At 40.1% G+C, this 20,187-nt stretch overlaps 1 protein-coding gene across 2 annotated transcripts in view; it reads left to right on the top strand.

Moving 5' to 3' along the window:
• ube3c (ubiquitin protein ligase E3C) overlaps window positions 1–20,187 on the top strand; it is a 167,314-nt gene that overhangs the window by 106,389 nt on the left and 40,738 nt on the right. For both annotated transcript variants that reach the window (XM_072576214.1, XM_072576212.1), the window contains exon 19: window positions 9,253–9,500. In XM_072576214.1, the coding sequence (XP_072432315.1) occupies window positions 9,253–9,500 (248 nt within the window). The remainder of the gene's footprint in view (window positions 1–9,252; window positions 9,501–20,187) is intronic.

Genomic DNA, 20,187 nt, shown 5'->3' with positions numbered 1-20,187 from the left:
CAGATGGAGTTCAACCTGGAAAAGTATGAAGTGATTCATTTTGGAAGGTCGAATTTGAATGCAGAATACAGGGTGAAAGGCAAGATTCTTGGCAGTGTGGAGGAACAGAAGGATCTTGGGGTCCACGTCCAATTGATAGGGTTGTGAAGCATATGGGTGTGTTGGCTTTCATTCGTGAGGGATTGAGTTTAAGACCTGCGAGGTTATACCACAGCTCCACAGAGCCCTGATTAGACTACATTTGGAATATTTTTCAGTTTGGGTTGCCTCATTGTAGACAGGGTGTGGAAGCTTTAGAAAGGGTACAGAGGAGATTTGAGCTGAAAATGTGTTGCTGGAAAAGCGCAGCAGGTCAGGCAGCATCCAAGGAGCAGGAGAATTGACGTTTTGGGCATGCGCCCTTCTTCAGGAATGAGGAGAGTGCGCCAAGCCGGCTAAGATAAAAGGTAGAGAGGAGGGACTTGGGGGAGGGGTGTTGGAAATGCGATAGGTGGAAGGAGGTCAAGGTGAGGGTGATAGGCTGGAGTGGGGGTGGGGGCGGACAGGTTAGGAAGGTGGTGCTGAGTTCGAGGGTTGGGACTAAGACAAGGTGGGGGGAGGGGAAATGAGGAAACTGGAGAAATCTGAGTTCATCCCTTGTGGTTGGAGGGTTCGTAGGTGGAAGATGAGGCGCTCTTCCTCCAACCGTCTGGTGATGGAGGAGTCCAAGGACCTTCGTGTCCTTGGGGGAGTTGAAGTGTTGACCCCGGGGCGGTTGGGTTGGTTGATGCGGGTGTCCCAGAGGTGTTCTCTGAAACATTTTACCAGTAGGCGGCCTGCCTCCCCAATGTAGAGGAGGCCACATCGGGTGCAGCGGATGCAGTAAATGATGTGTGTGGAGGTGCAGGTGAATTTGTGGCGGATATGGAAGGATCCCTTGTGGCTTTGGAGGGAAGTAAGGGGGGAGGTGTGGGCGCAGGTTTTGCATTCCTTGCGGTTGCAGGAGAAGGTGCCGGGAGTGGAGGTTGGGTTGGGGGATGTGGACCTGACAAGGGAGTCACGGAGGGAGTGGTCTTTTTGGAACGCTGATAGGGGAGGAAAATATATCCCTGGTGGTGGGGTCCGTTTGGAGGTGGCGGAAATGACGACAGATGATATGATGTATATGGAGGTTGGTGGGGTGGTAGGTGAGGACCAGTGGGGTTCTGTCCTGGTGGCGATTGGAGGGGCGGAGGAGTGGGAAGTGGATGGAGTCCTCACTTTCTCCAAGAACTCCACCGCTTCTCCTCCTCTTCCTGTTCCTCTGCCCTTGAGCCCCGCCCCTCCAATCGCCCTCCACCCACCTTGCCTTAGTCCCAACCCTTGAACTCAGCACCACCTTCCTAACCAGCAATCTTCTTCCTGACATCTCCGTCCCCACTCCGGCCTATCACCCTCACCTTAACCTCCCCCAAGTCCCTCCTTCCTGCCTTTTATCTTAGCCTGCTTGGCACACTCTCCTCATTTTTGAAGAAGGGCTCATGCCCGAAACGTCGATTCTCCTGCTCCTTGGATGCTGCCTGACCTCCTGTGCTTTTCCAGCAACACATTTTCAGCTCTGATCTCCAGCATCTGCAGTCCTCACTTTCTCCTACAGAGGGGATTTACCAGGAAGCTGCCTGGACTGGAGGGCATGTCTTATGAAGGAAGGTTGAGGGAGCTTGGCTTTTCTCATTGGAGCAAAGAAGGATTGGAGGTGCCTTAATAGATGTGAATGAGATGATGAAAGGCATAGATAGAGTAGATAGCCAAAGACTTTTTCCCAGGGTGTAAATGGCTATCATGAGGGGGCATAATTTTAAGGTGATTGGAGGAAGATTTAGGGGAATGTCAGTGGTAGGTTCTTTCGACAGTGTGATGGGTGCATGGAATGTACTGCCATCAGTGGTGGTGGAGTAAGATACTTAAGGAACGTTTAAGTGACTCTTAGATAGGTACATGGATGACAGGAAAATGAAGGGTATATAAGTGAGTTTGATCCTAGAGTAGGATAAAATGTCAACACAACATTGAGGGCTGAAGGGCCTATGCTGTCCTGTCCTGTCCTGTACTGTTCTGTTCTGTGGACTTGTTTAGTGTGATGGCTTATTTCTTCCAATAGAAATGCCTTGTTGATCACAGCAGTAAAGTTTAGAACTCTTGTAGCTGTAATGTAGCCTCATTCATTTTGATTGGAAGAAAATAAACTAGAGTGCAAAGTAGGATTCGTACAAATGTATTACACTATAAAAATGTTCTGACATTCTTATGCAGGTAGGGATAACCATTGCGATGCGTCAAAAACTATTTTCTAACATTTATTTAAAATATACAAATAATAACATTAGTTGATGAATAAATATGAAAGAAAGTATGAATTGTTATGGAACTGTATCGTTCAAGGGTTTTAGTTGTACAATCACAACCGGATTACTTGAAGTTTAAATAAATTAATTTTTAATGTGTCACATCTCTCTGAGAGAATATGCTGGAAATCAAATCTCACTATTCCTGGAGTTGTCAAAAAAAGCGGAAGGTTTTGACAGGTCTTTACTTGCCTGTGCTTTAGATGCAGGCTGATAGATTTCTATACTTAATGACCATTTATTGTTAAGTATAGAAATAGAGTCCAGCTACAGGTAAACAATTAAGGGTTGTTGGCAGAGAACTCTTACTAGTTGAAACTTTAATCATCTTATAAATTTCCCATCTGCGTGCATCTAATACAAACTGACAGGGAAAATAAATTAAAGGTGTGCCTAGTGGAAGGAAAGATTGGGAAGGTATTTCAATGGTCCCTTACGACATGGATGCCAGAGACCTGAAAGAAAATCCAAAATTACTGGAGAAATCCAGTAGGTCTGGCAGCATCTGTGGGGGGGGGGGGGGGGGAAAAACGTGTTAATGTTGAAACATTAACGGTGTTTTCCCCCCATAGGTTCTGCCACACCTGCTGAGTTTCTTCAACAATTTTTGTTTTCACTCTATCTGCTGGGTTTGCTGAAATGATTCTAGTGCTGATCAGAATAATGCTTTTCAATCTTCCTTCTCCAGATACTTGTTTGCAAGAGGTACAGGGTGACTTATAAAAGTGACTTATCAATTAAAAAAATCACAGCTTATAGCAACCGGGAAAAAGAAGTAGGCTTGAGATGCTTTTTACTGCGAAGCAAGAACAGCTTCTTATAACTCCAGAGGTCTGATTTTGGTTTCAGCCATTCATACTACCAAGCAGTTTAGTTACTTGGAAATTAGTTATTGGCAATCAGGAGGGCTTTTTCATAAATAAGTCTACATCAGTAGATTGACCAATAGACCAATTGTGTCAGCTGCTTGCTGCCAGCTAAAGCTTTATTTGTGTAAAAACCGAAAGAACTTCAGATGCTGTAAATGAGAAACAAAAACAGAAATTGCTGGAAAAGCTCATCAGGTCTAGCAGCATCCCTGAAGAGAAATCCAAGTTAATATTTCAGGTCCAGTTCTGGAAAAATATGAGCTCTTCGTTCTCTTAAGAGAGAACTCTCTCCAGCAATTTCTGTTTACATATAAATCCTGTGAATTGTTTAAGGTTAGAATTTCAAAATTAAGAGAACTGCGGTTGCTCGAGAAACTCAGCAGATCTAGCAGCATGTGGAGAGGGAAACAACAGTATTAACATTGAGAGTCTAATGACCCTTCATCAGAACTGAAGGCAAATATAGAGTTGTTTTGTCTTGCTTGGAGTTCAAAATTAGGGATCACAAGTATAACACGCTCATCAGTGAATCCAACAAATAGCTCAAAGAACTTGTCATACGAACAGTGAGAATGTGATGCTAACTACCACATTGATTGAGGCCGTTAACAGATGCACTCAAGGCAGGCATAGTAAGGGATACGTGAATAGAAAGAAGAAGTGACATCTTAATCGGGTGTGAAGAAGTATGATGGCAGGAGGCTTGTGTGGAGCATAGACATATAATAGAATTAATAAAGTTGTAAATGTTCAGATTTGGCAACTTCTCTGGGAGAAAACAGTTAACGTTTCAAGCTCATGTTGCATCAGAGCCAGGGAAAAATTAGAGAATTAATAGGTATTGAGCATTAAGTGTGGGGGAGGGTGTGTGTGGCTAACAGGAAAAAGGGGTCAGTGATGGGATGGAAAATGAGAAATAAGCAGTTAGTTGATGGAAGGCGATGGACATAAGAGAAGAAAATAACAAAAGCTCCATTGATGTTATAAAGCGGAAGTTGACTTCTCTCTGAGAACTAAAACCAAAACAGCCAAAGAGGAGTGTCTTGCCCTATAATATTTTTTTTAAAGTGTAAAACGTGGTATAACCTGCATCTCGGCTATTTCCGGTGGTTAAACAAAATAAACCCCTGATTCTCTCTCTCAAATAAACAATTCATGATTTATTTATCTAACTGTGAACAAATTAACTGAACTATTAACAAACTGAATAAATCCCTTCTAATGCTTTCTGAATAAAACCAGATTCTAAAAGTACACTATTCTAATAAATACAAGTCCCAATCACATAACAAAAATAGAATTTAATCTCTCAAATACAGCCTTGTTACATATCTTCCGGAATGTTCTGAGCCTTTTCCGTTGTTTCTCCTGTCAGGAATGTCTTCTCCACCATTGGTATCATTATTATTTAGATGGTGCTGTCCCTAATTTATAGATGACTGTCTAGAGCTGAGGGCTGTTATCGGATGGCAGTTAGCTCTGGGGTCTTTGTTCAACTGCTCCCTTCTTGTATACCTTGATAACTTATCAACGTTTTCGACAATAGGGTTAGTGGATGTAGGTTTGCTCGCTCAGCTGGAAGGTTTGTTTTCAGACGTTTCATCACCATACTAGGTAACATCTTCAGTGAGCATCCATATGAAGTGCTAGTGGTGTAGCCCCCTTCTATTTATATGTTTGAGTTTCCTAGGGTTGTTGATGTCATTTCCTGATCTTTTTTCTTAGGGGTTGGTAAATGGGATCCAAGTCAATCTGTTTGTTGATAGTTCTGGTTGGAATGCCAGCTTCTAGGAATTCTCATGCGTGTCTCTGTTTGGCTTGTCCTAGGATGGATGTGTTGTCCTAATGGAAGTGGTGTCTTTCCTCATCCATATGTAAGGACACTAGTGAGAGTGAGTCATGTAGTTTTGTAGCTAGTTGATGTTCGTGTATCCTGGTGGCTAGTTTTCTGTCTGTTTGTCCAACGTAGTGTTTCTTACAGTTCTTGCAAGGTATTTTGTAAATGACATTAGTTTTGCTTGTCTGTATAGGGTCTTTCAAGTTCATTCGCTGCTGTTTTAGTGTATTGGTGGGTTTGTGGGCTACCATGATGCCAAGGAGTCAGAGACTCATTTCTCAGATGTCTTTGATGTAGGGGTCACGTTCTTCTTTCAAATTTAGGCAATGCTCGGATATTTTTAAACAGATCCCCAACAAGTGTTTGGATATGATAGGTTTGCTCATCATGACTACCTTCTTACCTTCTTACCTTCATCTCCATCCTTTTGAGCCAACCTTCTCCTGTCTAATTGCCAACTTCTGAAGTTCAAACTCTCTCTCTTCTACAAGGGCCATCCTCTCCTTTTTTTGTTTTCGTCTGCTTTTAACGGCAATTCAAATTGTTTCAGTTCCTTTTCTTTTCTCTCTCTCTTGATTCCAGTCTTTTAAGTTCACTTTCTAACTCCAATTGTCTCATTTGCAATTTAATTTTTCTAACTCCACTGCACTTGATTGTTTCTGTGATATACCTAAATGCTTGGCGAACTCATATTATCCCTAGTTAAACCCAATTTTAGCTTGTTTGCTAATTCTGAAAGTGTCACCTTTTTCTGTCTTTCTAAACTTACTTGGCAAATTTGGGAAGCGTCTTTGACCAGCAAACCTCTTTAGCAATGTTAAGAGCCATTTCCCCACATTTGATTTAACCAACAAGCAACCAAAATTAAACAGATTTTCCACTTAGTTGAGTTTTATTTAAAGATCTAGGACACTAGTGCCCAAGCCTGTTTTAATGTTCTGTGACATTTTGTACCCTAAAACTGTTCAAATCCTGCATTTGAACCCCCAATCTTTTATAAAGTGGTTGTTGACCCCTTCTGAGAACTAAAACTGAAACACCCAAAGGCGAGCATGTATCCCTATAATCTGTAAATAAAAAAAGTGTTAATAGTGGCATTACCTGCTTCTCAGCTACTTGTAGTGGTTAAATAAAATAAATGCCTGATGCTTACTTTAAAATCAGCAAGGAGCAAGTTATTTATCTGACTCTAATAGTGAACAAATTAACTAAACTATTAGAAAACCGAATAAATCCCTTCTAATTGCTAACTATTCCTGAATAAAACAAGATTCTACTGGTACTTTATTCCAATAAATACAAATCCCACTCATACAACAAAAATAGAATTTTGGCTCTTGAAATTACAGGCAGCTTATGTGTCTTCCAGAATGCTCTGTGCCTTCTGCCCTCGTTTCATTTGTCAGGAGCATCCTTCCCACTGTTTGTACTGTTATCATTTAGATGGTGCTTTCCTTAACACGTAGATGACTGAGAAGCAGTGATTCTCTCTTGAGAGTTGAGAGCTGTTAGCTCTGGTGAATGACTGTTAGCTCTCTTGGTCTTTTTCCAACTGCTCCCTTTTATACTCTTGATGACGTATCTATATTTCTTACGATAGGATTGGTCCTATGTTGTCAAAGCCATCAGATTTAAATTTAATAGGCCTTTGGTATCAAAGGGCTTGGTTCAAATTGGCTAAATTCAAAAGACTATTGTCTTAGTAAACACAAATTGCGACTTGTCCTGCCAACTGTATGGTCTTTCAATACAAATGTTTCAGTTTGGGCTCTGTGTGTACTGGCAAACTCCAGCACAGAAAAAGCACCATCTTTTACAGGGATCACACAATGCTTTACCCTTTTTACCTATTTACAAACACCAAATTCCAACTTACTTCCTCCCAATCTACAATTACTCTACCCAACTTTGCAACAATGTTCTGATTGATAGTACATCACTGTTCCTTCATAATCACTGGGTTAAAATCCTGTAACTTTCTAATAGCGTTGTGGGTGTCCCTACAGTCCAAGTACTGAGTTCAAGAAGGCTGTTCCACACCATTTTCATCAGGGCAGTTAAGGATTGACACAACATGGTGGCCTTGACGGTGATACCCAGAATCCCCGAAAGAATGTAAAAAAAAAATTATTGGCAGAACATTCAAAAGGCAGAAGTAAGAATAGGAGGCAACAACTAAGGTCAGCAAAGGAAAATGAAGACAAGTGTTGAGCTCAGATGAGTCCTGGAAGAGGTAAAGGTTTAATTGAAAGTAAGGTGTGGGGAATTAAAATTAAAGGTGCCAGTAGTTCAGGATCACACTTTCTGTTTCTCTGTCACCAGATGCTATCACATCTGCTCTTTTTCTCAATTTGTTTTTATTTTAGATTTTAGCGTCTACAGTATTTTGTGTTTGTATATAAACCTGTTGTGGCCACATGGTCACTTTGTTGTATTTTCAGTGCAGATCCACTGATTCAAGACTTTTCCAGAAGATTGCATACAGTAGGAAAACATTAAATCATTAGCTGTGGTTTTCACCTTATGTTTGTGTTTAGGGCAGTTGCTTTCTATTGTGACAGCAATAGTTTAAATTGCATTGTTAATATGGAGCTTAGAATTAGTCCATTTTGAAACTCCCCATTGCAGTTTATTGCACTGATTGGTAGTGATATTCTGGGGAAATAAAATTCTGCAATGTCTAGATTTCAACCCAAGGTCTAATTATATTCCTTCTTAGATGGCTACTAATAATGGTCATCTTTCAGAAGGCAGATGATTTGTGGAAAGTAATTTTTATTGCCGAGATTCATTCAGAAAGTAATGTTTTTGCACCCTTGGGACTTTTTATGCAAAACTCTCCTCTGGCAGCAAATCAAACTGTCTGCGCTAAGTAGAAATTCATATGGTTTGTAGAGGAAAGAGTTCTGCAAGAAAAAAAAATCATTTGTCGTAATTGTAAATGAAACCTAGGATAGTGTAATTTGAATGCAATCTGCTTCACAAAGCAAATATAAAAAGTGAAAACCAGGCAATTATCCATTAGCCCATCTCTATGGCTTTTTCCACAGCTAGCATATAATTATTTCATTGATTCCTGCATCATGTACCTTTTTAATCCTTTCTTTAGAAACAATAATTGTGATTAGTGATGGCAGAAGAGGAAACAAATTTTTAAAATATGAAACCTCACTCTTTGGAATAAATCTGCCTGGCACTCTCAGCAAAGGCCAGATTGTGCCATTCTTAATATTTAATGCTGAACCTGACTCAAGACCATTTTGATATGAGCAGTGTAGCAGAGGGATGTATGTTAATTCAACGTCTTACAGCCAGTTAAATTTAACATTTTGCATGGCCCTTTCATCAATGTCTTTCTTGGACAGTGAAGCAACTGAGCTCTGAAGGTCTGAGATGTATTAAATATGTATTCATGACTGCATAAGACATTAACCTGGATATTTGTTTTTTGGTCAGCAGTAATAATACAGAAAGCTCCTGTGAAAATGTCACGTGCAGCGTGGCAAAGATTTTCCTCATGATATGGGGTTTGTCCTTTGATATTGGTAGGGTGCAGGAACAGTGGAAATCCTCAAACAGGCTGGACAGAAAATTGGTTTGAAGAACAGTGAGACAGTAAACTAAAAACACTACACTTATTATCAGTTGCTTTTTGATGATTTTGTGTCCCATTAATTTTTGCTGCTTGCGAACAGAATTAAAGTAGATGCTGAAATATTTCAGAAAAAAAAATTAAAAATGCATGGATTTGTATGGTTGAATGAAGGATTGATGGTCCAGACCTCTAAAATTTTTTCAAGGCAAGTGCATGATTAACATAATTATCATCTGTATATTTTTACAACTCCGTTTCACCTCATTTCAACAGACAACTTTTTCAGTTTACTTTTATAGTGAGAACAGCACATAAGAGTTGAAGCTTGGATCAAATCACTGTCAGTGTTTGTGAAGACTGCACCCTGTGGAGGGGCAAGGTGTTGCTGACAGCAGCTTCCAGTGTGTATTTAACTGTGCAAATGCGGGCAAGAGCGGTTTCTGTCAATCTTACACAGTGATTGCTGAAACTACTGTTGTCTTTCTGGCAGTAACTTCCTGATCTATACGGTGATTTGTGAAAATACCAATTTAGTGCACTATTTGTTGAGGAGCAACATTTTTTTTCTCCTCCTCCAATGTTTTTCAGAATCTGACCTGAGGAAACGAATACGTGTTCACCTATTAAACGCACATGGTTTAGATGAAGCTGGGATTGATGGTGGAGGAATATTCAGAGAATTTCTGAATGAACTACTCAAGACTGGGTTTAACCCAAACCAGGGTTTTTTTAAAACAACAAACGAAGGGCTTCTGTATCCAAATCCTGCAGCAAAAATGTTGGTTGGTGATCTCTTCACCAGGCATTACTACTTTCTAGGAAGAATGTTGGGAAAGGTAAGAATTCAATTCTTTTAATGTCAAATGTTGCGCCAAAATGAGTGTTATATTGTGAAATAACTGAAAGATGGTATTAAAGCTATTCAGTTGTCAAGCTCACTTGAAGAAATTATCTCACCACAAATTCAGTCTATAAATCCATGCACCTTGCAGGTTTATATTAAGAAAGCATAGATGTGGGAAAACTGCAGTTAAACTCAATTTCAGCTAATTTTCTGCTTTTGCGAAATGGAAGCAAAAAATACCATTGAAGAATAAGACCATAAGGAATAGGAACTGGAGTAGAACACTTGGCCCCTGAAACCTGCTCTGCCATTCAGCAGGATCATGGCTGATCCGACTGTCATTCCTCCTGTCCACTTTCCTGCTCTTTCCCTGGAACCTTTGTTTCTCCTATTGATCAAGAATCTATCAATCAATCAATCTTGGCCTTAAATATACAAAAGGACTCTGCACTCCCTTCCCTGCAAAAAAAAACCTACGAGCACCACAGCTCTCTGTGGCAAGCAGTTCCAAAGTCACATTAACCCTCTGAGTGAAGAAATACCACCTTAGCTCAGTCTAAATTGGCACCACTTTATTCTTAGAATATGCCCTCTGGTCCTGGACTCCCATGAGGGGAAGCATTCTCTCAGCATTTACACTATCAAGCCCCTTTAGAATCCTTTATGTCTCATTCTTCTAAATTCCAATGAGTAGACTCCCAACCTGTTTAGCCTCTGCTCGTAAGGTAATCTCTCCATGCTGGGAACCAATCTAGTGAACCTTCTCTGAACTGTCTCCAAGAAAATAATAAGAGGATCAAAACTGCTCATAGTAATCCAGGAGTGGTCTCACCAGCACCTTGTACAGTTGCAGTAAGATTTCCCGACTCTTGTACTCCAACCCCCTTGAAATAAAGGCCAACATTTCATTAATCTTCCTGATTAACAGCTACAACTGTGTTCTAACATTCTGTATTTTGTGTCCAAGTACCCCAACTGTGTTGCAGTTTTCTCTATTTAAATAATATTCTATTCCTTAGTTCTCCCTTTCTTTCCAGCATTATATTTCATTTTCCAACTTTTTGGCCACTTGCTTGACCTGTCATAGTTGTAGAGTCATACAGCATGGAATAGACCCTTTGGTCTAACTTGTCCAGGCCTACCAAATTTCCCAAACTAAACTAGTCCCACTTGCCTGTGTTTAGTTCCTATCACACTAAATCTTTCCTATTTGTATACCTATCCAAATTTCTCTTGAATGTTTAAAGTGTACCTAAATCTACCACTACTTCTGGTAACTCATTCTCATGTGAAACACTCTCTGTCCAAAAAAAAAGGCTGCTTCTCAAGTCCCTATTTAAATCTTTTTCCTCTCACCTTGAGATTGTGCCTCCTAGTTTTGAACTCTCCCACCCTTCCTGATATCTTTCCTATAGCAAGACAAACAGAACTGTACACAGTACTCCAAACATGGCCTCGCCAATGTCCTGTACAATCTGAACGTGACGTCCCAACTCTTCTACTGACAGGCAGTATCCCTGTAAGCTATTTGTGTCCCTCCCGCAACCTGTCTTTCCACCTATTTTTGTGTCGCCTGCAAATGTGGCTACAAGACATTTACTTCCTTCTTCCAAGTCATTAACATATATTGAAAACAGTTGTGATCCCAGCACTGATCCCAATGGATTATAGGTTTCCAGCCTGAAAAAGAATCTCTTTTCTCAACTTTGTTTCCTGCCCAAAGCCAATTCTCTATCCATGCCCACTAAACTACTTCCATGGCTTCTACCTTTATGACATAACCTGTTGTGAGGTACCTTGACTTTAAAGAATGTCAAATCTCTTTGAATAGCAGTTTTAATTTAATTTACTTTTTCATTTATGCCATTTAAACTAGCAATCTTATTTCAAACACCGCAACGTCAATTAGAACATAAGGTGTTGACTTTGGCAAATTTATAGCTGTACCTTACAGATAAGGAAATTCCCAGGATTGATGTTCACTGTTTACTTAACTCATCTACAGCACCAAAGTTAGCACCGCATTTAATTTTAGAATCTCTAAGTTGTAATTATTGTACAGTGATTTTTGCTGAAAGTGTCATGGACATTGGGCGAAGATAGAATTTGATTGTTTGTGATGTGCCCGATGCTATATAACCAGCTGACTGTTTTCCTTTTTAGTAGTGGCCACTCGAAGAGGTAGAATGGAGTGCCAAGCGTTTTTAGATTTGCATTCCAAAGTTACTGGAAGATAGGGTGGAAGATTGATTGGAGAAGGGAAATGGCACCCTTGTGTAAAGTTTCACTTTAATCCTCTAATGATTTCCCATTTGTTTTTCATCCCTAGGTTTTTCTATAAGCTGGTCTAAGAAACCCTTGGTTTGACTGTGCTGAGGTGCCAGTGGACATTAAGCTCTTAGTCTGTTCTCAGTAGGATATATTTAGCTGTCTTAATTGTGTTAAATTTTTCACATTCATCAATTAAATTTGATTTCAGCCCGGGACAATACCCAGGTTTAAGTTGACAAATAGCAAGCAACATTCGTGCCAGTCAGTGACCATTTGCAAGGGAGAGTCTAACCATTGACCCTTGACATTCAATGGCATTATGACTGCTGAATATTCCACTATCAACATTTTGAAGGTCACTGTTGACCACACCTGTGTGAATACTGTGGCTATACAAGACAGTCAGAGCTAGGAATCCTACGGTGAGTAACTTGCTTCCTGAATCCCTAAAGCCTGTCAATTATCGACAAAGGTCAAGGCAGGAGTGTGATGGAATACTCTCAACTGACCTGAAAGTGCAGCTCCAACAACATTCGTGAATCTTGACACCATCCAGGACAAAGCAGCTCACTTGATTGGCACCATATCCTTCAATTCACTCCCCACAACACTGACACTTAAAATGTGTACCACATCTACAAGATGCACTGTGGTTCCAAACTCATGACCATTATGGCCTAGAACGACACGGGTAGCAGATGCCATCTGCAAGTTCCCCTCCAAACCACTCCTCATTCTGACTTGGAAATATATCACTGTTCTCTGACTGTCATTGTGTCCAAATTCTGGAATCCCCTTCCTGTTGGCATTGTTGGTTTACTCACCACCAACTCAAAAGCAGCTTGCAATGGGGAGTGGCCAGCAAAGCCCACATCTCATGTCCTTTTTAAAGAAAACTCTGTTCCTTCTAATAAGTGTTTCTTGTGTTAAAAATGCACCAAGCACTTCTCAGTAGCATCACAAGACAAAAAAATGATACTGAACTGTACAGAAAAGATAGTTTTCAGGAGTGTTTTTCAGGTGGAAGGGAAGCTGAGAGGTGGACAAAATTAAGGAGAGAATTCCAGAGCTGGATTCTAGGCAATGGGCATGTGGCAGTCATTGGTGGGGCAGTTTAAGTTGGGGGTGCAGACGTCAGAATTAGAGGAGCACAGATGCCTCTGAACGCTGTAGAATAAATGAGGTTTCGGAGATGTCGAGGAGTATGAAAGGATTTAAAAATTGTCATGAGAATTTTAAAATCAAGACGTTCTCATGATTTGCACAATCTTGTGGGGCAGGATAGAATCAATGGGGTGAACTTTGACTTGATTCTGCTTGTAAAAAGAAGAGGATGTAAATTCGCAGTGATCTTCGAAAGAGGCAAGGGTCAAGTAAAGAAAAGCTTTGTCACCCAGTGAGTATAAAGACTTGGATACAGGATCTGGACATGTGATGGCTGTAATAGGATGAATTTAACCCTTTATTTCCCTTTAGACCAGTTGAGACTCTGCTTCCTTGGTTTAAATATACAATCATGCCTGCACGGGACATGTACACATCAAGGTGATGGCATAAAGCTAAATCTTTATGATGAGCAAAGGTTTTATACCAACAAGCTACTAATGAAGAGATTACATATTTCCTCACCTTGATCTCTACTCAACTATGTTTGCATAGTTCACATTCCAAGTTAGTACACATTATCCAATCACGTTTGCACTAATAAGTGACTATATTATCAAATAACATCTTCTGTTCGCATCTCTAGTTATCAGTATGTACCTGAGGTAATAGAAAACCTATAGTGCTATTTGACTTTCTGCCCACCCCCGATTTTAAAAAAAAACAAATCAGAAGGTTCAGTTGAGGCATTCAAGAGGGTATTGGATGATTGTTTGGGTGAAACTAACATGCAAAGACATGAGGTAGAAGCTGGAGATTGCCATGAGGTAATCATTTTATGAGCTGCTGCAAGTGCAATGGGCTGGATGACTACCTCCTGTGCTACTTTAATTCTAGAAATCGAATGTGGGTCAGTGAACATGAGTGGAAGGTGAACAGGACAAGTTAGTACATTGGCAAGAGAATTTGGGATGATCTCAAGTTACTGGGAGTAGACTGTAAAAGACCATCCTAGAATGCATTGGAGTCATGAAGTCCACAGGTAATGGAGACACAAACAAAGATTTCACACGAATTGATTTGGGAAAAGTTGGGTAATATTATGGAGGTGAAAATAGGCACCTTTGGTGATGAGGTTAGAGTGGTGCTGGAAAAGCACAGCAGGTCAGGCAGCATCCGAGGAGGAGGAAAATTGACGTTTCGGGCAAAAGCCCTTCATTCCTGATGAAGGGCTTTTGCCCAAAACATCGATTTTCCTGCTCCTCCAATGCTGCCTGAACTGTGCTTTTCCAGCACCACTCTAATCTAGACTGTGGTTTCCAGCATCTGCAGTCCTTGTTTTTACCTTTGGTGATGAACCAGGTTTGTGGTGAGAAGCTCATCCTGGGCATTAAAAGTTGAGTAAATTGGTTTAGTCTCAGACTGTTGGGAATTCAGTGGCCAGGGAATATGGTTCAGAGCAGGGTCTGAAAACTTTGGTTTCAGTCTTAACAATATTTAATCTGAGGCAGTGTTGCTCACTCACTTTATGTGTGCTAAGTAGTCTGATTATGAAAATGTACAAGAAATCTGCATGTGTCTCAGTCAAGCTTAAAGTTTAGAACGTGTGACACCCGTGGTGTTTCAAGCTCTGTTTTTTGCAAAATTCTATTTACTTGTCAGCAAAATTTGGGGATTTTTCTTTCCAGGGACGGAGACAGAAACAGCGATGGTGTGAGTGGAGAGTGACACAAAGAATTGATCAGACTTGGCCTTAGGTTGGCGAAACGATGAGATTTGGCAAAGCCAAGAGGGTAGCTTTACGGGTTAGGCAGTTTTGTGTTCTTCAAATAGATTACTCGTTTTGGGAGAGTAATTTTATACGTGGATCCAGGGTTTCAACCAACCGGGCAGCACGGTGGCTCAGTGGTTAGCACAGCATCAGGGTCCCACGTTCGATTCCAACCTCGGGCGACTGTCTGTGTGGAGTTTGCACATTCTCCCTGTGTTTGCGTGTGTTTCCTCCGGGTGCTTCAGTTTCCTCCCACCATCCAAAGATATGCAGTTTAGGTGAATTGGCCATGCTAAATTGCCCATAGTGTAGAGTGCATTACTTAAAGGGAAAAGGGATTTGGGTGGGTTACTCTTCGGAGGGTCGGTGTGGACTTGTTGTGCCAAAGGGCCTGTCCCCACATTGTAGGGAATCGAATCAAATCAAATCAAATCAAATCTAATCTAATCATACGGTCACTGTTAAGAGTATTTATTGCAGCTAGAGTGCAAGCAATAAAGCAGGGGCTCAGTTTAGCCATCCTTCTGGTGAAATCAATCTTAATAAAATATTTTTGTGGGTGTCCGGTGACCTGGATTTTAATAAAGTTTCTGCCATGCCCACGTTTTTAATTTTGCTTTCCTTGTTGAAAATAACCAAAGTATTGGGCCATATGTAAAAACAATAGTAAATAGAATGGAATGATCATTAAAAAAATACTTTTAAAAGGACAATGCAGTTGTAAGTTAGGTTATTTTTAAATTTTCTTCAGTTTTACACCAAGAAATTGCATTTTGGGATTTTTAGGCAACGGAGACCTCACTAGAGCCGAAACCTGGGTTTGAAGCTAACAATGTGTTTTGAGTATTAGATGTAGCTGTTTTAATTCCCATGACACATGCAACTGTGCTCCATCACTGAATTCTTCTGACATCTAACAAAAGATTAGAGTCTCTTGTTAATGGAAACAAGATGATTTTTAGTGTATGAAGGGGAAGGACAAACCTTTTGTCTGTAAAGTTCAACAAGGCTACTGAGAAATGCATACTGTTCCGTTCTGAGTGCAGCAATGTGAGGTCAAAGTGCAACAATGGACTTGAACAGCCGTTTTAAAGAGAAATGGTGAACTTATTTTTTCCATCTAGAAATTTAATCAACATCATGCGTTTAATTCTAGGGCATAGGCTGTCTTGTACACTCTTCCCCTTTTTACTCTTTTCAAATGCAGTTTGTAAAAATATGTTTTGAAAGCTTGGAACAGTGAAAATTGCATTAAGTGCTCTGTAGTCTCAACAGACCTGATATGCACCACTACTTGCCTTTAGATAACGAAAAGCACCAGGTTTACTGTTGCAGTTGAACATGTTCCTTCTCATTAAACCTCAATTTCTAATGTGAGGGCACTTGTGCTGCAGTGGGTGTGTCCCTACCTCCGAGCTAGGAGGCCTGGGTTCACGTCCAACTTCTTCCAGAATTGTATAATAAGATCTCTGAACAAGTTATTTAGAAAAAATATGTAATATTGCTTGGGAAAATAAAACAGCAGCACTGTAGAGTAGTTCCCATCTGTGGTAAATCTTCTGATGAAAAGGCTGAGAGAGAAGCATGCTCATAAGAACGAGGAGCAGGGGTAGGCTATCTGGCCTTTCAAGCCTCCTCTGCATTCAGTATGATCATGGCTGACCTTTTTGTGGCCTGAACTCGACTTACCTGCCTCTCACCATAACCGTTGATTCCTTTACTGTTCAAAAAAGTATCTGTCTTAGCTTTAAAAACATTCAATGACAAAGCTTCAACTGCTTCACAGGGCAGGGAATTCCACAGATTCACAGCCCTCTGGGTGAAGAAGTTCCTTCTCAATTCGGTCCAAAATCTGCTCTCCCCTAATTTTGACGCTACGCTCTCTTGGCCTAGTTTCACCTGCCAATGGAAACATCCTCTCCACTTCCATCTGATCTATTCCCTTCATAATTTTATATCTTTCTGTAAGATCCCCCCTCATTCTTCTAAATTCCAACGAGTGTAATCCCAGTCTACTCAGTTTCTCCTCGTAAATGAACCCTCTTAACTCTGGAATCAACCAATTGAACCTCCTCAGCACCTCCAGTGCCAGTTCATCTTTCTCAAGTAAGGAGACCAAAACCGCACGCAATACTCCAGGTATATGCTGGTATATTCTATGAATACTTCTAGACCTATTAGCAAGCATCTGAGGAAACTAGGCGTGTGTACTTAAGGACACAACTTTTGTGAATGTTTTAGTGAAATTCAAGGTAATCAATGCACTCTTCAAATTATTTGTGCAAAAATTCTTTTCCCAAATGAGAAAGAAATGTGACGCAGACACAACTCAATCAGTAAAGAATGATTTACTTGTTACTCAACCAGTTAATTTAAATCTGTGACAGACAGCAAGTTGCAAATTCATCTATCAAAGAACTAATTATATTTTGATTACAATTGTAAATAGGATGTGGCTAGTAAATGCTGTATTGTTCTTTCAGATTTATCAACAAAATGCCTTTTAGGGAATCTTGATTGGTATCTATACTTATTGGGGCATAATGAATTCAAATTTTCTTTAATTCCTGTGTAGGGATTGTTTGGTGTGATTCAGTGCACTAAGGTCTTTATAGCCAACTTAACACAAGGGATTACCTCATGTTGCTGGTCACTTTTCAATTAAACTTTCCATTAGGAGATGATTCTTGATTCTGTTTGTGTAGTGATTGCATTTTGTTGGCTTTAAATCAAGCAGAGAGACAGAGCATAAATAAGTAGTCAAAATATGTGGTAATGGCATTTTGATCTGTTTCACAGTTAGAAAGACCTTAAGGTTATCTCGGTTGATTTATCTTGTAATATTTATTAAGGTAAACTCCACTTTGCATGCAGTTCGCCTTTGTAATGCCTAGTCAGCTGGTTTCAGTGCAATTTTGCAGTCTCTTTCTACTGAGCATGCATCTATATTCATTGACCTTTATTGGAGTAAGCAGCATCAAAGCAAATGACTTGCATTTATCTAGTGCCTCTGGCCGTTATCCACAGTGGTTTGCAACCAATGAATTACTTTGAAAGCATATTCATTTTTGTAATTTAATGTCAGTAAGAGAACTGCATGGTGTTCTAACATACAGGTAAGGAAATAACAGTTGCTTGGTTTCTGGAAACTGCAAAATTGAGAGGGGGACAAAAAAGCTTTGTACTTTGCTTTTTTAAACAGGCATTGGAATGGATGAATCTTCAGTCCAGCATTTTTAAGACAAACTGGGATCCACAAATTACTTGCTAAAAGCCGTGATCCTTTTTTTGAGATTTTAGTCATCTACGTTACCACATCACCTGGTGTCATCTCTGCTGCTCCAATCTCTTGTAATTCTGTGATTGTCATCAGTCTGACCTGTATCCATTCTCCAACTTCTCTCGCTGCACTGAACACTGTTAATGTTTTGACATGACTTCCCACAACTGGCCTGGTAAGAGATCACTGCAAGAAAAATATGGTTATCAAAGTTTGTTGGACCAAGGGAAAAAGCAGTCCAGAACTAGAGGGCATAGGTTTAAGGTGAGAGAGGAAAGATTTAAAAGGGGCAACTTTTTCACGCTGACGGTGGTGAGTGTATGGAATGAGCTGCCAGAGGAAGTGGTGGAGGCTGTTACAAGATTCAAAAGGCATCTGGATGGGTATGTGAATAGGAAAGGTTCAGAGGGATGTGGGCCAAGTGCTGGCAAATGGGTCTAGACTAATTTAGGATATCTGGTTGGTATGGATGAGTTGGACCGAACAGTCTGCTTCTGTGCTGTACATCTCTATGACTATGAAACAGCAAGAGAATGGCAAAAAAATGTAGAGACAGTCGTTGAGTTGTTGACTGAAGAAAATTAACTGAAACACTGGGACAAGATAACAGAAAACCAAAGGGCAGCAGTCATGATGATAAAATAGCAGAGCAACAAGGAATGAACCCACAGTGTGAATGTCTCCTCAAGGGAAAGAATAACAGCAAGACAATTACTGATCTAGAGAAACACAATAAGAACAACAAACACTGAGTGTGATGTGGTCGGTGAGGTTGAATGATTTAGAGATTTTCTGTTTAGGCTCAACCCACAAACCTTTTGACGTGACAGTGAATACTATTCAACATACACATAGATGTGACAAAGATTCTACACCCCTGAAGGCATTGTAGTCTAGAGTGCTTAAGTGCTCCATAACATCATCACCATAACTTGAAATCATTCAAACTCCATTCAATTTTGCAAGTCCAGTGTTTCCTCCAAAATCTCCTGACTGCTCTTTTCAAATCTGAGTTCTTTTGCAGTAAAAACCTGAAAGGCTATTGATAGTTTTGGGACAGATACTTTGCATAGTCCTGCTGAAGCCTGAGATCTAAATTCCACAATCAAAATATTCTTCATTGTGTAGTGTGGTGCAGCTATATTCTCGCACAAGATAGATAGCAGTCAAATTTGACAGGCTAAACCTGGACATTTCTGAAGCACAGTTTGTCATGAGCAGTACAATTGTATTCTTGTGATTGATGCTTTGTTTGCTGCTTCACCAACAGGCCAGATCAGTGGACAGTATGATGGCTTTATGCCCGAAATGTCGACTCTCCTGTGCTTTTCCTATGCTACACTTTTCAACTCTGACTCTCCAGAATCTGCAGTCCTCACTTGCTCTGAGGAAGTGGCAAGCATAATTTGGAAAGAAGTCCCAACCTTATGAAGCTACTATGGGCCTACCAGTCAGCTAAACATCAAAAGCACAAGCTTTAAACATGATAACCAGTCGCACCGAGCTGTATAGTTCTACTTTACTCAAATTTTATTTACTTTGTTTTTCTGTTCTTCTGACATTTTCATAACTGAGGAATTCCACAACATCAAGAAAACTTTAATGGTTTATGCATTTATAGGAAACACATGGCCAATAGGTCATGACATTTTTCACCTGTATTACTATTTTGTCTTTGAGCTATCTCTATTTATATCAATATGATATTCTTTACCATACTAATTGTCGAAGAACAGGATTATCAAATTAGTATCACATACTTAAGAGAGAAATCTGTTTAGGATTCATTCTTGGTTCAACTGGACTATGACATTGTAATGCATCCAATTCTACAGATTATTTTGAACTTTGAAGCCCAACCTAAGAATGAAGGATGTCAAGTGATGAACTGATGACAAAACAGGTGGGGATGATTGGGTATGAGAAGGTCTGAACTTCTAAATAGATAATCAGGAATAGTCTGTCAACATTGCAGCTACACGAGACAGAATCCTGTCTAAAACTTGTATTATTTGCCTGAACTTCATTTCTTGTCCAAAAGATGGCATGTCTTTCTGCACTCTATTAATACTGCACTGAACTGCTAGGCTATGTGCTTAAATCCACAATCTAATTCAAAGGCATGTGCTTAGATTGAACTAAGCTGACACAATACAAATGATGAATTGAATAATAAATCCTCCAGTGTGACTCTGCTAAATACTGTTTAACTGATTCAATCATTGAGCTTCCCATAGGTATAATTTTGAAAAT

This window comes from Chiloscyllium punctatum, chromosome 8 (genome assembly GCF_047496795.1).
Source record: "Chiloscyllium punctatum isolate Juve2018m chromosome 8, sChiPun1.3, whole genome shotgun sequence".
Classification (NCBI taxonomy): domain Eukaryota; kingdom Metazoa; phylum Chordata; class Chondrichthyes; order Orectolobiformes; family Hemiscylliidae; genus Chiloscyllium; species Chiloscyllium punctatum.
Note: the sequence above shows the minus strand (reverse complement) of the source record. Positions and strands in the feature narration are given on the sequence as shown.